General features: G+C 45.2%; 1 protein-coding gene across 6 annotated transcripts in view; it reads left to right on the top strand.

The window, feature by feature from the left end:
- Window positions 1-1,827: 1,827 nt before the first annotated feature.
- Window positions 1,828-14,833, top strand: part of mpp4a (MAGUK p55 scaffold protein 4a) — a 50,202-nt gene continuing 37,196 nt past the window's right edge. For 2 of the 6 annotated variants that reach the window (XR_016490704.1, XM_090216340.1), the window contains exons 1-4: window positions 1,881-2,107; window positions 11,475-11,596; window positions 13,786-13,914; window positions 14,286-14,369. Coding sequence is in view for 3 of the 6 variants with exons in the window: in XM_090216340.1 (XP_090072466.1) it covers window positions 11,486-11,596; window positions 13,786-13,914; window positions 14,286-14,369 (324 nt within the window). In the remaining 3 variants the exon portion in view is untranslated. Of the gene's footprint in view, window positions 2,108-11,474; window positions 11,597-13,785; window positions 13,915-14,285; window positions 14,370-14,833 lie in introns of all 6 variants that reach the window. The other 4 variants (XM_036959502.2, XR_016490703.1, XR_016490702.1 and 1 more) reach the window with 4 other exon arrangements.

The following is a 14,833-nucleotide window of genomic DNA, read 5'->3' as shown; positions in this document are numbered from 1 at the left end:
AACCACCTGCAGAACCACTCTTTTATTGGGGGTGTCTTGCTAATTGCCTATAATTTCCACCTGTTGTCTATTCCATTTGCACAACAGCATGTGACATTTATTGTCAATCAGTGTTGCTTCCTAAGTGGACAGTTTGATTTCACAGAAGTGTGATTGACTTGGAGTTACATTGTGTTGTTTAAGTGTTCCCTTTATTTTTTTGAGCAGTATATATATATATATGTAGATATAAAGAGAGATGTCTCTATCAGTGTTATAAGTGTTTACTACGATATATATATATATAGCATTCTGTTATGGCAAGAATTTTATATAATTTAAATTGGAAAAAGTGTTGTGTTTTGTACCGGTTCATCAACCAGGTGCCATGGAAACAGAACATCGAACATCTCCTCCCATTTATTTTGCAACCTGCACGGCGCAGCTGTCAAAATTTTTGTGTTCAAATGAAACTGGTATATTTTTCTATTTATGCCAGTTCCTTACAGTCAATTAGTATCTTTAATATGGCAGGCAAACAAGTTCCTTACCTTCTCCCTTTTCCACTTGCCTCCTCCGTGTGTGGTAATGCTGCAATCAGTTGGTTTTAAGTGTGGATTGAGCAGACGTTCCATATATTTCCGATAGCTGCATATGTGACTTAACTCCTCCATTTCCATTCATAATATCATTCATACATATAAAACATTTTGTTTTATCCATAAATAATGTTGTTAAGTTTTGTTTCATCAGTATATTGGGTTTAACCATAATAAATAATGTTTTGTTTAATCAGTATATTTGCGTTTAACCATAATAAATAATGTTGTTTTGTTTAATCATAATATAATATATTTGCGTTTAACATTCGTCGTAATATTTCTTGTCTTTTCTGGAGGATAAGTAATTGTTTAAGAAAAGGGTGATACTTTAATGTGTATAAAGGGAAAAGCCATTTTTTGATCAAAGGATGAGCCTTCCATAATAATCTACTGGAGAACCATTTGGGGTTTAAGTATAATTTATATATGAGTGAAGCTTTTAGTGAGAGGTTTAAGGCTGTAGTATTTCATCATGTTATCCCCCCCCCCCCCACCAAACTCATGTTAATTTTATAAACGTTTAATTTTGTCTGGCTTTGCATTCCAAATAAAATGAGTCATCTGGACTAGGCAGTGCCATTAGTAAGTCAGTAAACTTTCATAGGACCAAATAGTTAGTCAATGTGATTTTTCCATAAATAGACTAGTATTTTCCTCTCTATGGTGCAGAATCAGATCTATTTTTGTTAACTCTCTATTGAAATGAGTAAATTGTAGTAAATTCATTTATATTTTTTGAGATGTGAATACCAAGTATGTCTTTTTTTTAAAAACATTTTTTACCTTTATTTAACTAGGCAAGTTAGTTAAGAACAAATTCTTATTTACAATGACGACTTGTTCCTGCCAGTCCCTAATGCCAGCTGGCCCTCTGGCTAGGCTAAAAACAGAAAGACTTGTTCCTGCCAGTCCCTAATGCCCGCCGGCCCTCTGGCTAGGCTAAAAACAGAAAGACTTGTTCCTGCCAGTCCCTAATGCCAGCCGGCACTCTAGCTAGGCTAAAAACAGAAAGACTTGTTCCTGCCAGTCCCTAATGCCAGCCGGCACTCTGGCTAAAAACAGAAAGGGTTAAGAAGCTTTGTGTGCCAGTTTAGGACTGCCAATGAAGAGTGCTCTTCTCCCTGAGAGAGGGGGGGAGGAGAGGAGAGAGGGGGGGAGGAGAGGAGAGAGGGGGGGGGCGAGGAGAGAGGGGGGGAGGAGAGGAGAGAGGAAGAAAGAGGGGGAGGGGAAAAGAGGGGGGAGGAGAGAGGGAAAGAGGGGGGAGATAGAGAAGAGAGCTCTGTTCATACGCTCTGCTGCTGGCTCCGAGATTAACGGGGGATAGAGAGGGATTACAGTCTGCCTTCCCCAGGAACGCTTTGTTGTAAAATCACAGACATGTTGTCACCGGGACTGTGTACTTTGTTCTGAAACATGACCTAAAATATAAGGTGATCGTCACTGGAGAGACCTGTTTCACTGGAGAGACCTGTTTCACTGGAGAGACCTGTTTCACGAGGTCAGGGGTGAAGGAAGTGTCTGAGAAGGTACGATTTCATTTTTCACTTTTGTAAACATTGATTGCTAAGTTTGTTGTCAGTGATGGCTTGCCTGTATCAGAGAGAGTCAACTATTTGGATAAACGTAGCTATCACAATCAGTCGTACCACTGATCACATATATACAATCCACTCTAGTCGTTTTGTTCTACTCTAGTCTTCCTCGGGTCATGTTAAATTGTAGTTTTTCTTTGTACTCAAAATACTAGCTATTCATTTTAAGAAACCACAGTGCAATCTACCATCTGACCTCGTCCAAGGACTTTAATCACAGTATAATAAATCCCTCATTATATAAGAGAACTATCTGAGGTTTGTTTTAGCATTTAATCCCTGACTTCATCCATATGTTTACTTTTAGAACCGATGTCACCAATGTCAATGGAAGTTAACCCTAACCCTGGATGCTCCTAACCCTGGATGCTCCTAACCCTGGGTGCTCCTAACCCTAACCCTGGATGCTCCTAACCCTGGGTGCTCCTAACCCTGGATGCTCCTAACCCTGGGTGCTCCTAACCCTAACCCTGGATGCTCCTAACCCTAACCCTGGATGCTCCTAACCCTAACCCTGGATGCTCCTAACCCTGGGTGCTCCTAACCCTAACCCTGGATGCTCCTAACCCTAACCCTGGGTGCTCCTAACTCTAACCCTGGATGCTCCTAACCCTAACCCTGGATCCTCCTATCTCTAACCCTGGATCCTCCTAACCCTAACCCTGGATGCTCCTAACTCTAACCCTGGATGCTCCTAACTCTAACCCTGGATGCTCCTAACCCTAACCCTGGATGCTCCTAACTCTAACCCTGGATGCTCCTAACTCTAACCCTGGATGCTCCTAACTCTAACCCTGGGTGCTCCTATCTCTAACCCTGGATCCTCCTATCTCTAACCCTGGATCCTCCTAACCCTAATCCTGGATGCTCCTAACTCTAACCCTGGATGCTCCTAACTCTAACCCTGGATGCTCCTAACCCTAACCCTGGATGCTCCTAACCCTAACCCTGGATGCTCCTAACCCTGGATGTTCCTAACCCTGGATGCTCCTAACCCTGGATGCTCCTAACTCTAACCCTGGATGCTCCTAACTCTAACCCTGGATGCTCCTAACCCTAACCCTGCATGCTCCTAACCCTAATCCTGGATCCTCCTATCTCTAACCCTGGATGCTCCTATATCTCTAACCCTGGATGCTCCTATCTCTAACCCTGGATGCTCCTATCTCTAACCCTGGATGCTCCTATCTCTAACCCTGGATGCTCCTATCTCTAACCCTGGATGCTCCTAACTCTAACCCTGGATGCTCCTAACCCTAACCCTGCATGCTCCTAACCCTAATCCTGGATCCTCCTATCTCTAACCCTGGGTGCTCCTAACTCTAACCCTGGGTGCTCCTAACTCTAACCCTGGGTGCTCCTAACTCTAACCCTGGATGCTCCTAACTCTAACCCTGGATGCTCCTAACTCTAACCCTGGATGCTCCTAACTCTAACCCTGGATGCTCCTAACCCTGGATGTTCCTAACCCTGGATGCTCCTAACCCTGGATGCTCCTAACTCTAACCCTGGATGCTCCTAACTCTAACCCTGGATGCTCCTAACTCTAACCCTGGATGCTCCTATCTCTAACCCTGGATGCTCCTATCTCTAACCCTGGGTGCTCCTAACTCTAACCCTGGGTGCTCCTAACTCTAACCCTGGATGCTCCTAACCCTAACCCTGCATGCTCCTAACCCTAATCCTGGATGCTCCTAACCCTAACCCTGGGTGCTCCTAACCCTAACCCTGGATGCTCCTAACCCTAACCCTGGATGCTCCTAACTCTAACCCTGGATGCTCCTAACCCTGTATGCTCCTAACTCTAACCCTGGATGTTCCTAACCCTAACCCTGCATGCTCCTAACCCTAATCCTGGATGCTCCTAACCCTAACCCTGGATGCTCCTAACTCTAACCCTGGATGCTCCTATCTCTAACCCTGGATGCTCCTATCTCTAACCCTGGATGCTCCTATCTCTAACCCTGAATGCTCCTATCTCTAACCCTGGATGCTCCTAACCCTAACCCTGGATGCTCCTAACCCTAACCCTGGATGCTCCTAACCCTAACCCTGGGTGCTCCTAACTCTAACCATGGATGCTCCTAACTCTCACCCTGGATGCTCCTAACTCTAACCCTGGATGCTCCTATCTCTAACCCTGGATTCTCCTATCTCTAACTCTGGATGCTCCTAACTCTAACCCTGGATGATCCTAACACTAACCCTGGATGCTCCTAACCCTAACCCTGGGTTTATTTTTAAATCTTCCGTGGCTTTGTGGGGGGTGTTTAGTTCAACCCGGATGTGTGGTGATCAGTGAGGGTGAAGATAAGAGGTTCCAGGAACAACATTCTGAGTATTGGTAAACGTTAGCTACATCCTCTATTGTAACACACGGACAGTTGACTAGATCAACGTGTTTGCACAGCGTATTGTTTAGTGCATATCTATCTAGTGGAGTCGTCTTCATACATGGCATGAGTTATTTTTTTAAGCTGCACTATACATTTATAACATATTTTAGTGTTTAGAGTTTAGGTGTAATGGATTTTAATGTGATCAGTTCATCTGTCTAGTCCTCAGTTTGTGATTAATCTGCCGGGTACAGTGTGTGGTTTATTAACCGCTGTGTCTCTAGTGACCCAGCCAGGTGTCTGTCTAGTGACCCAGCCAGGTGTCTGACTAGTGACCCAGCCAGGTGTCTCTCTAGTGACCCAGCCAGGTGTCTGTCTAGTGACCCAGCCAGGTGTCTGACTAGTGACCCAGCCAGGTGTCTCTCTAGTGACCCAGCCAGGTGTCTCTCTAGTGACCCAGCCAGGTGTCTCTCTAGTGACCCAGCCAGGTGTCTCTCTAGTGACCCAGCCAGGTGTCTCTCTAGTGACCCAGCCAGGTGTCTCTCTAGTGACCCAGCCAGGTGTCTCTCTAGTGACCCAGCCAGGTGTCTGTCTAGTGACCCAGCCAGGTGTCTGTCTAGTGATCCAGCCAGGTGTCTGTCTAGTGATCCAGCCAGGTGTCTGTCTAGTGACCCAGCCAGGTGTCTCTCTAGTGACCCAGCCAGGTGTGTCTCTAGTGACCCAGCCAGGTGTGTCTCTAGTGACCCAGCCAGGTGTCTCTCTCTCTAGTGACCCAGCCAGGTGTCTCTCTCTCTAGTGACCCAGCCAGGTGTCTGTCTAGTGACCCAGCCAGGTGTCTCTCTAGTGACCCAGCCAGGTGTGTCTCTAGTGATCCAGCCAGGTGTCTGTCTAGTGACCCAGCCAGGTGTCTCTCTAGTGACCCAGCCAGGTGTGTCTCTAGTGACCCAGCCAGGTGTGTCTCTAGTGACCCAGCCAGGTGTCTCTCTCTCTAGTGACCCAGCCAGGTGTCTCTCTCTCTAGTGACCCAGCCAGGTGTCTGTCTAGTGATCCAGCCAGGTGTCTCTCTAGTGACCCAGCCAGGTGTGTCTCTAGTGACCCAGCCAGGTGTCTGTCTAGTGACCCAGCCAGGTGTCTGTCTAGTGACCCAGCCAGGTGTCTGTCTAGTGCCCCAGCCAGGTGTCTGTCTAGTGACCCAGCCAGGTGTCTGTCTAGTGCCCCAGCCAGGTGTCTGTCTAGTGCCCCAGCCAGGTGTCTGTCTAGTGCCCCAGCCAGGTGTCTGTCTAGTGCCCCAGCCAGGTGTCTCTCTAGTGTCCCAGCCAGGTGTCTCTCTAGTGACCCAGCCAGGTGTCTGTCTAGTGCCCCAGCCAGGTGTATGTTTAGTGACCCAGCCAACATAAGGCCAGCTATGGAGGCTGAGACAGGACCACCCCAGGGCCTCTATGAGAATGGGGAGTCTAGCGTTAAAACATTCATTGCATGAATACCCTATCACTTCCATTGTTTGTTAGCTAGTGGTGGCTACAGTTAGCTGTTTGTAAAGACTGTTTAAAGGAAACCAAACCATGGAGTATAGTTTCTCCTGGCCCAGAGACCACTTTCAGGGTGGGGAACCATCTAACATCCTGTTGTAAAATCCTGAACTTCCCCTTAAAACCTCACTACCAACTAACCCTGCACCCATTAAAACTTCACCACTATACCAACTAACCCTGCACCCATTAAAACCTCACTACCAACTAACCCTGCACCCATTAAAACCTCACTACCAACTAACCCTGCACCCATTAAAACCTCACTACCAACTAACCCTGCACCCATTAAAACCTCACTACCAACTAACCCTGCACCCATTAAAACCTCACTACTATACAAACTAGCCCTGTACCCATTAAAACCTCCCCACGATACAAACTAACCCTGTACCCATTAAAACCTCACCACTAGACCAACTAACCCTACACCCATTAAAACCTCACCACTAGACCAACTAGCCCTACACCCATTAAAACCTCACTACTATACAAACTAACCCTGTACCCATTAAAACCTCCCCACGATACAAACTAACCCTGTACCCATTAAAAACTCACCACTATACCAACTAACCCTACCCCATTAAAACCTCACCACTATAGCAACTAACCCAGCACCCATTAAAACCTCACCACTATACCAACTAACCCTACACACATTAAAACCTCACTACTATACCAACTAACCCTACACACATTAAAACCTCACCACTATACCAACTAACCCTACACCCATTTAAACCTCACTACCAACTAACCCTACACGCATTAAAACCTCACTATCAACTAACCCTGTACCCATTAAAACTTCACTACTACACAAACTAACCCTATTATTGCATGGGGAGGTTCTGGTCTCACTGGTATTATTGCATGTTAAGGGGGAGGTTCCGTTCTCACTGGTATTATTGCATGTTAAAGGGTGCAGGGTTAGTTGGTAGTGAGGTTTTAATGGGTGCAGGGTTAGTTGGTAGTGAGGTTTTAATGGGTGCAGGGTTAGTTGGTAGTGAGGTTTTTAATGGGTGCAGGGTTAGTTGGTAGTGAGGTTTTAATGGGTGCAGGGTTAGTTGGTAGTGAGGTTTTAATGGGTGCAGGGTTAGTTGGTAGTGAGGTTTTAATGGGTGCAGGGTTAGTTGGTAGTGAGGTTTTAATGGGTGCAGGGTTAGTTGGTAGTGAGGTTTTTAATGGGTGCAGGGTTAGTTGGTAGTGAGGTTTTAATGGGTGCAGGGTTAGTTGGTAGTGAGGTTTTAATGGGTGCAGGGTTAGTTGGTAGTGAGGTTTTAATGGGTGCAGGGTTAGTTGGTAGTGAGGTTTTAATGGGTGCAGGGTTAGTTGGTAGTGAGGTTTTAATGGGTGCAGGGTTAGTTGGTAGTGAGGTTTTAATGGGTGCAGGGTTAGTTGGTATAGTAGTGAGGTTTTAATGGGTACAGGGTTAGTTGGTAGTGAGGTTTTAATGGGTGCAGGGTTAGTTGGTAGTGAGGTTTTAATGGGTGCAGGGTTAGTTGGTGTGGAAGGGCCACTTTTCTTCGTTTTCACCTCCCCTTTGTGTGTTATGAATTGACACTCCAGAACAGTAGGATACAGGCCACACAGTAGGTGGCAGCATATACCTCTACCGAATGTTTGCGGACCGTCATAATACCATAGAAAAAGAAAAGAGGAAGAGACTCAAACACGCTTTTCTATGTATCAAGCTGATATTCAATGGGCTAATGGCAGTACGGCCAATTCAGGGTTCCATTACATTTTTTTACATATCTATTTTCGCTATCTCTATTGTCTCTGTCTCCCCTGTGTCTTTATCTCTATCGTCTCTGTCTCCAGTGTGTCTTTATCTCTATTTTCTCTGTCTCCCCTGTGTCTTTATCTCTATTGTCTCTGTCTCCCCTGTGTCTTTATCTCTATTGTCTCTGTCTCCCCTGTGTCTTTATCTCTATTGTCTCTGTCTCCCCTTTGTCAGAGATGTCTCTAGCATTACCTCACTAGATTACACCACCCCCTTCTGTGTGCTCTATTGTCTCTGTCTCCAGTGTGTCTTTATCTCTATTGTCTCTGTCTCCCCTGTTCCTTTATCTCTATTGTCTCTGTCTCCCCTGTGTCTTTATCTCTATTGTCTCTGTCTCCCCTGTGTCTTTATCTCTATTGTCTCTGTCTCCCCTGTGTCTTTATCTCTATTGTCTCTGTCTCCCCTGTGTCTTTATCTCTATTGTCTCTGTCTCCCCTGTGTCTTTATCTCTATTGTCTCTGTCTCCCCTGTGTCTTTATCTCTATCGTCTCTGTCTCCAGTGTGTCTTTATCTCTATTTTCTCTGTCTCCCCTGTGTCTTTATCTCTATTGTCTCTGTCTCCCCTGTGTCTTTATCTCTATTGTCTCTGTCTCCCCTGTGTCTTTATCTCTATTGTCTCTGTCTCCCCTTTGTCAGAGATGACTCTAGCATTACCTCACTAGATTACACCACCCCCTTCTGTGTGCTCTATTGTCTCTGTCTCCAGTGTGTCTTTATCTCTATTGTCTCTGTCTCCCCTGTTCCTTTATCTCTATTGTCTCTGTCTCCCCTGTGTCTTTATCTCTATTGTCTCTGTCTCCCCTGTGTCTTTATCTCTATTGTCTCTGTCTCCAGTGTGTCTTTATCTCTATTGTCTCTGTCTCCCCTGTGTCTTTATCTCTATTGTCTCTGTCTCCCCTGTGTCTTTATCTCTATTTTCTCTGTCTCACCCTGTGTCTTTATCTCTATTGTCTCTGTCTCCCCTTTGTCAGAGATGTCTCTAGCATTACCTCACTAGACTACACCACCCCCTTCTGTGTGCTCTATTGTCTCTGTCTCCAGTGTGTCTTTATCTCTATTGTCTCTGTCTCCCCTGTGTCTTTATCTCTATTTTCTCTGTCTCCCCTGTGTCTTTATCTCTATTGTCTCTGTCTCCCCTGTGTCTTTATCTCTATTGTCTCTGTCTCCAGTGTGTCTTCATATCTAATGTCTCTGTCTCCCCTGTGTCTTTATCTCTATTGTCTCCATCTCCCATGTGTCTTTATCTCTACTGTCTCTGTCTCCCCTGTGCCTTTATCTCTATTGTCTCCATCTCCCCTGTGTCTTTATCTCTACTGTCTCTGTCTCCCCTGTGTCTTTATCTCCAGTGTCTCTGTCTCCCCTGTGTCTTTATATCCAGTGTCTCTGTCTCCCCTGTTTCTATCTCTATTGTCTCTGTCTCCCCTGTGTCTTTATCTCTAATGTCTCTGTCTCTCCTGTGTCTTTATCTCTATTGTCTCTGTCTCCAGTGTGTCTTTATCTCTATTGTCTCTGTCTCCCCTGTGTCTTTATCTCTATTGTCTCTGTCTCCCCTGTGTCTTTATCTCTATTGTCTCTGTCTCCCCTGTGTCTTTATCTCTATTGTCTCTGTCTCCCCTGTGTCTTTATCTCTATTGTCTCTGTCTCCCCTGTGCCTTTATCTCTATTGTCTCTGTCTCCCCTGTGTCTTTATCTTTATTGTCTCTGTCTCCCCTGTGTCTTTATCTCTATTGTCTCTGTCTCCAGTGTGTCTTCATATCTAATGTCTCTGTCTCCCCTGTGTCTTTATCTCTATTGTCTCCATCTCCCATGTGTCTTTATCTCTACTGTCTCTGTCTCCCCTGTGCCTTTATCTCTATTGTCTCCATCTCCCCTGTGTCTTTATCTCTACTGTCTCTGTCTCCCCTGTGTCTTTATCTCCAGTGTCTCTGTCTCCCCTGTGTCTTTATATCCAGTGTCTCTGTCTCCCCTGTTTCTATCTCTATTGTCTCTGTCTCCCCTGTGTCTTTATCTCTATGGTCGCTGTCTCCCTTGTGTCTTTATCTCTATTGTCTCTGTCTCCCCTTTGTCAGAGATGTCTCTAGCATTACCTCACTAGATTACACCACCCCCTTCTGTGTGCTCTATTGTATCTGCTTCTCTCTCTCTCTCTGTCTCTGTGTGTCCTTTGCCGCTTCCTGTCCCTGTCTCTGTCCCTGCTCCTGTTCCGGTCCCTGTCTCTGCCTGTCTCTATCCCTGCCTCTCCCTGTCTCTCTTCCTGCCTCTCCCTGTCTCTCTTCCTGCCCTTGTCTCTTCTTCTGCCTATCTCTTTCTCTGACCTTATCCCTGCCTGTATTTGTCTCTTCTTCTGACTGTCACTGTCTCTTCTTCTGACTGTCTCTGTTTAGGTGTCTGTCCCTGTCTCTTCTTCTGCCTGTCTCTGTCCCCGGTCCCTGTCTCTGTCTCTTCTAATGACTGTCCATGTCTCCTGTCTCTTCTTCTGCCCTTCTCTGTTTAGGTGTCTGTCCCTGTCTCTTCTTCTGCCTGTCTCTGTCCCCGGTCCCTGTCTCTGTCTCTTCTTCTGACTGTCTCTGTCTCCTGTCTCTTCTTCTGCCTGTCTCTGTTTAGGTGTCTTTCCCTGTCTCTTCTTCTGCCTGTCTCTGTTTAGGTGTCTGTCCCTGTCTCTTCTTCTGCCTGTCTGTGTCTCTTCTTCTGCCTGTCTCTGACTCCTGTCTCTGTCTCTCCTTCTGACTGTCTCTGTCTCTCCTTCTGACTGTCTCTGTCTCTCCTTCTGACTGTCTCTGTCTCTCCTTCTGACTGTCTCTGTCTCTTCTTCTGCCTGTCTCTGTCTCTGTTTAGCTGTCTGTCCCTGTCTCTTCTTCTGCCTGTCTCTGTTTAGGTGTCTGTCCCTGTCTCTTTTTAGGTGTCTGTCTATGTCTCTGTTTAGGTGTCTGTCCCTGTCTCTGTTTAGGTGTCTGTCTCTTCTTCTGACTGTCTCTGTTTAGGTGTCTGTCTCTGTCTCTGTTTAGGTGTCTGTCTCTGTCTCTTCTTCTGACTGTCTCTGTTTAGGTGTCTGTCCCTGTCTCTGTTTAGGTGTCTGTCCCTGTTTCTGTTTAGGTGTCTGTCTCTGTCTCTTCTTCTGCCTGTCTCTGTTTAGGTGTCTGTCCCTGTCTCTGTTTAGGTGTCTGTCTCTGTCTCTTCTTCTGACTGTCTCTGTTTAGGTGTCGGTCCCTGTCTCTGTTTAGGTGTCTGTCCCTGTCTCTGTTTAGGTGTCTGTCTCTGTCTCTTCTTCTGACTGTCTCTGTTTAGGTGTCTGTCTCTGTCTCTGTTTAGGTGTCTGTCTCTGTCTCTTCTTCTGACTGTCTCTGTTTAGGTGTCGGTCCCTGCAACTTCTACTTTATGTCTCTGTCCGTGTGACTGTCTCTGTTCCTGTCCATGTCTCTGTCTCTTCTTCTGCCTGTCTGTGTCTCTATCCCTGTCTCTGTTCAGTTCCCTGTTCCGTTCCCTGTCCTTGTCTCTCATCCCTATCTGTGTCTCTATCCCTGTCTCTGTTCAGTTCCCTGTCCCTGACTCTTCTTCTGGTTAACTATGTGCCTGTCTCTGTCCAGGTCCTTGTCTCTGTCTCTGCTGTATGTCTTTATCTCAATCTCCCCCCCCCCCCCCCCCCCCAGGTCTGACAGAGATGCTGTCCAGTGTGGCAGAGGAGGTGAGGCTGGCTATCCACAGTGACATCAGCGGGTCTGAAGTCCTCTACAGCCTTCTCAGTGCCCCCTGGCTACAGTCCCTACTCAAGGTCTCAAATCTTTATTTTTTTTATACAGTCTCTGCTAAAAGTCTGTCATATTAATTTTTACATGTTTTATACAGGGTCTGAAATCTGACCATTAATCCAACCCCTTTATGAGCCAAACCATACATCACCCAGATTTTGGCCAGATTTTGGCCTGTGTATAATACTACCATAATGACAGCTTTAAGTGTTAGTTAGCTTCTTATCAACCACACATGCTGATTGTACCTAACAATCCATACCTTTTTAATCAATACCTTTTAATCCATACCCTTTAATCCCTTATCTTTTTAATCAATACATTTTTAATCCATACCTTTTAATCCATAGCTTTTTAATCAATACCTTTTAATCAATACATTTTTAATCCATACCTTTTTAATCAATACCTTTTAATCAATACATTTTTAATCCATACCTTTTTAATCAATACCTTTTAATCCATACCTTTTTAATCAATACCTTTTAATCCATACCTTTTTAATCAATACCTTTTAATCCATACCTTTTTAATCAATACCTTTTAATCAATACCTTTTAATCAATACCTTTTTAATACATACATACAGACAAACATGATAGTGACATGGTACATGAATTATATGTATGCTTGTTATCCTAGTCGCTATGCTTGCCCTCTTTAATGTTACCTTGTTATCTTGGTGTTTTCTACAGTAGTCGCTATGCTAGCCCTCTGTAATGTTATCTTGGTGTTTTCTACAGTAGTCGCTATGCTAGCCCTCTGTAATGTTATCTTGGTGTTTTCTACAGTAGTCACTATGCTAGCCCTCTGTAATGTTATCTTGGTGTTTTCTACGGTAGTCGCTATGCTAGCCCTCTTTAATGTTAACTTGGTGTTTTCTACAGTAGTCGCTACACTAGCCCTCTTTAATGTTATCTTGGTGTTTTCTTCAGTAGTCGCTACGCTAGCCCTCTTTAATGTTATCTTGGTGTTTTCTTCAGTAGTCGCTACGCTAGCCCTCTGTAATGTTGGTGTTTCTACAGTAGTCACTATGCTAGCCCTCTTTAATGTTATCTTGGTGTTTTCTACAGTAGTCGCTACGCTAGCCCTCTTTAATGTTATCTTGGTGTTTTCTACAGTAGTCGCTACGCTAGCCCTCTAATGTTATCTTGGTGTTTTCTACAGTAGTCACTATGCTAGCCCTCTGTAATGTTGGTGTTTTCTACAGTAGTCGCTATGCTAGCCCTCTAATGTTATCTTGGTGTTTTCTACAGTAGTCACTATGCTAGCCCTCTGTAATGTTGGTGTTTTCTACAGTAGTCACTATGCTAGCCCTCTGTAATGTTATCTTGGTGTTTTCTACAGTAGTCACTATGCTAGCCGTCTGTAATGTTATCTTGGTGTTTTCTACAGTAGTCACTATGCTAGCCCTCTGTAATGTTATCTTGGTGTTTTCTACAGTAGTCACTATGCTAGCCCTCTTTAATGTTACCTTGTTATCTTGGTGTTTTCTACAGTAGTCGCTATGCTAGCCCTCTTTAATGTTATCTTGGTGTTTTCTACAGTAGTCGCTACGCTAGCCCTCTAATGTTATCTTGGTGTTTTCTACAGTAGTCACTATGCTAGCCCTCTGTAATGTTGGTGTTTTCTACAGTAGTCGCTATGCTAGCCCTCTAATGTTATCTTGGTGTTTTCTACAGTAGTCACTATGCTAGCCCTCTGTAATGTTGGTGTTTTCTACAGTAGTCACTATGCTAGCCCTCTGTAATGTTATCTTGGTGTTTTCTACAGTAGTCACTATGCTAGCCGTCTGTAATGTTATCTTGGTGTTTTCTACAGTAGTCACTATGCTAGCCCTCTGTAATGTTATCTTGGTGTTTTCTACAGTAGTCACTATGCTAGCCCTCTGTAATGTTATCTTGGTGTTTTCTACAGTAGTCACTATGCTAGCCCTCTGTAATGTTATCTTGGTGTTTTCTACAGTAGTCACTATGCTAGCCCTCTGTAATGTTATCTTGGTGTTTTCTACAGTAGTCGCGATGCTAGCCCTCTGTAATGTTGGTGTTTTCTACAGTAGTCGCTATGCTAGCCCTCTGTAATGTTGGTGTTTTCTACAGTAGTCGCTACGCCAACCCTGTTTAATGTCATACCCAGTGCCTGTCTGTCTGTTTTGTCTCTGTGTAATGAACAGATAAAGATGCATTGTATTGCATGTCTGTTCTCTCTACAGATCTACGAGTGTCTGCAGAAGTTCAGAAGGCTTCCACCCAGTCCCTACCTGCCCTATGCCTCTGGTCTGTCTCACGAGGTCAGTCCACCCAGTCCCTACCCGCCCTATGCCTCTGGTCTCTCTCACGAGGTCAGTCCACCCAGTAACTACCTGCCCTATGCCACTGGTCTCACTCTCAAGGTCAGTACCTTGGCAGGTAGCCTAGTGGTTAGAGCAACCGGAAGGTTGCTAGATCAATTCCCGAGCTGACAAGCTGACAAGAATTTGTCGTTCTGCCCCTGAACAAGGCAGATAACCCACTGTTTCTAGACCGTCATTGAAAATAAGAATTTGTTCTTAATTGACTTTATATCTCTATATAGGGAGTAGGGTAGCATTTAGGACGTACCCTCACTCTCCGACAGAGAACTAGATGACTTGGGCTAACTGTGCAGCCCACAACATCATGAATGACAGCTAATGGTATTGATCTTGTGTTTGTTTGTATGCCTGTTTAACAGATCCTGTCCAACATCAGAGCAGTACCAGCTCCGTCCCCAGAGGCCAGACAGCTCTATAGTCTACTGAAGTCCCCCCATCTACAGGTAAGCTGTGGGAGCTTTCATTCACCTTATTCAGACCGTTGGGCTTTTACTGTCAGAACAGATTAGACTACTTGTGGCCTTCTCCCACTAGCGTGCTAACCCGAACACTAGCGTGCTAACCCGAACGTTAGCGTGCTGTCTTGATTATTTTCCTTTCAATAAACTATTCTAGATGGGTAAATGGCCAGTGAAGTATCACTTGGTTCGGCTCAGTTTAGCTTGGCTTAGTACTGTGAAAGAGGCTATAGGACTTCCCTCTGTTGATCTGTGTTCCTCTTGCTGACTGACTGACTGGCTAACTGACTGACTGGCTGGCTGACTGACTGGCTAACTGGCTGACTTGCTGACTGACTGGTTGGCTGACTGACTGACTGGTTGGCTGACTGGCTAACTGACTGACTGGCTGGTTGGTTGACTTGCTGACTGACTGACTGGCTGGTTGGCTAACTGACTAACTGGCTGGT

Source organism: Oncorhynchus mykiss, chromosome 22, assembly GCF_057628025.1.
Source record: "Oncorhynchus mykiss isolate SJ-2025 chromosome 22, ASM5762802v1, whole genome shotgun sequence".
NCBI classification, from domain to species: Eukaryota; Metazoa; Chordata; class Actinopteri; order Salmoniformes; family Salmonidae; genus Oncorhynchus; species Oncorhynchus mykiss.
The sequence above is the reverse complement of the archived record's forward strand: the minus strand, read 5'-3'. Positions and strand labels throughout refer to the sequence as shown.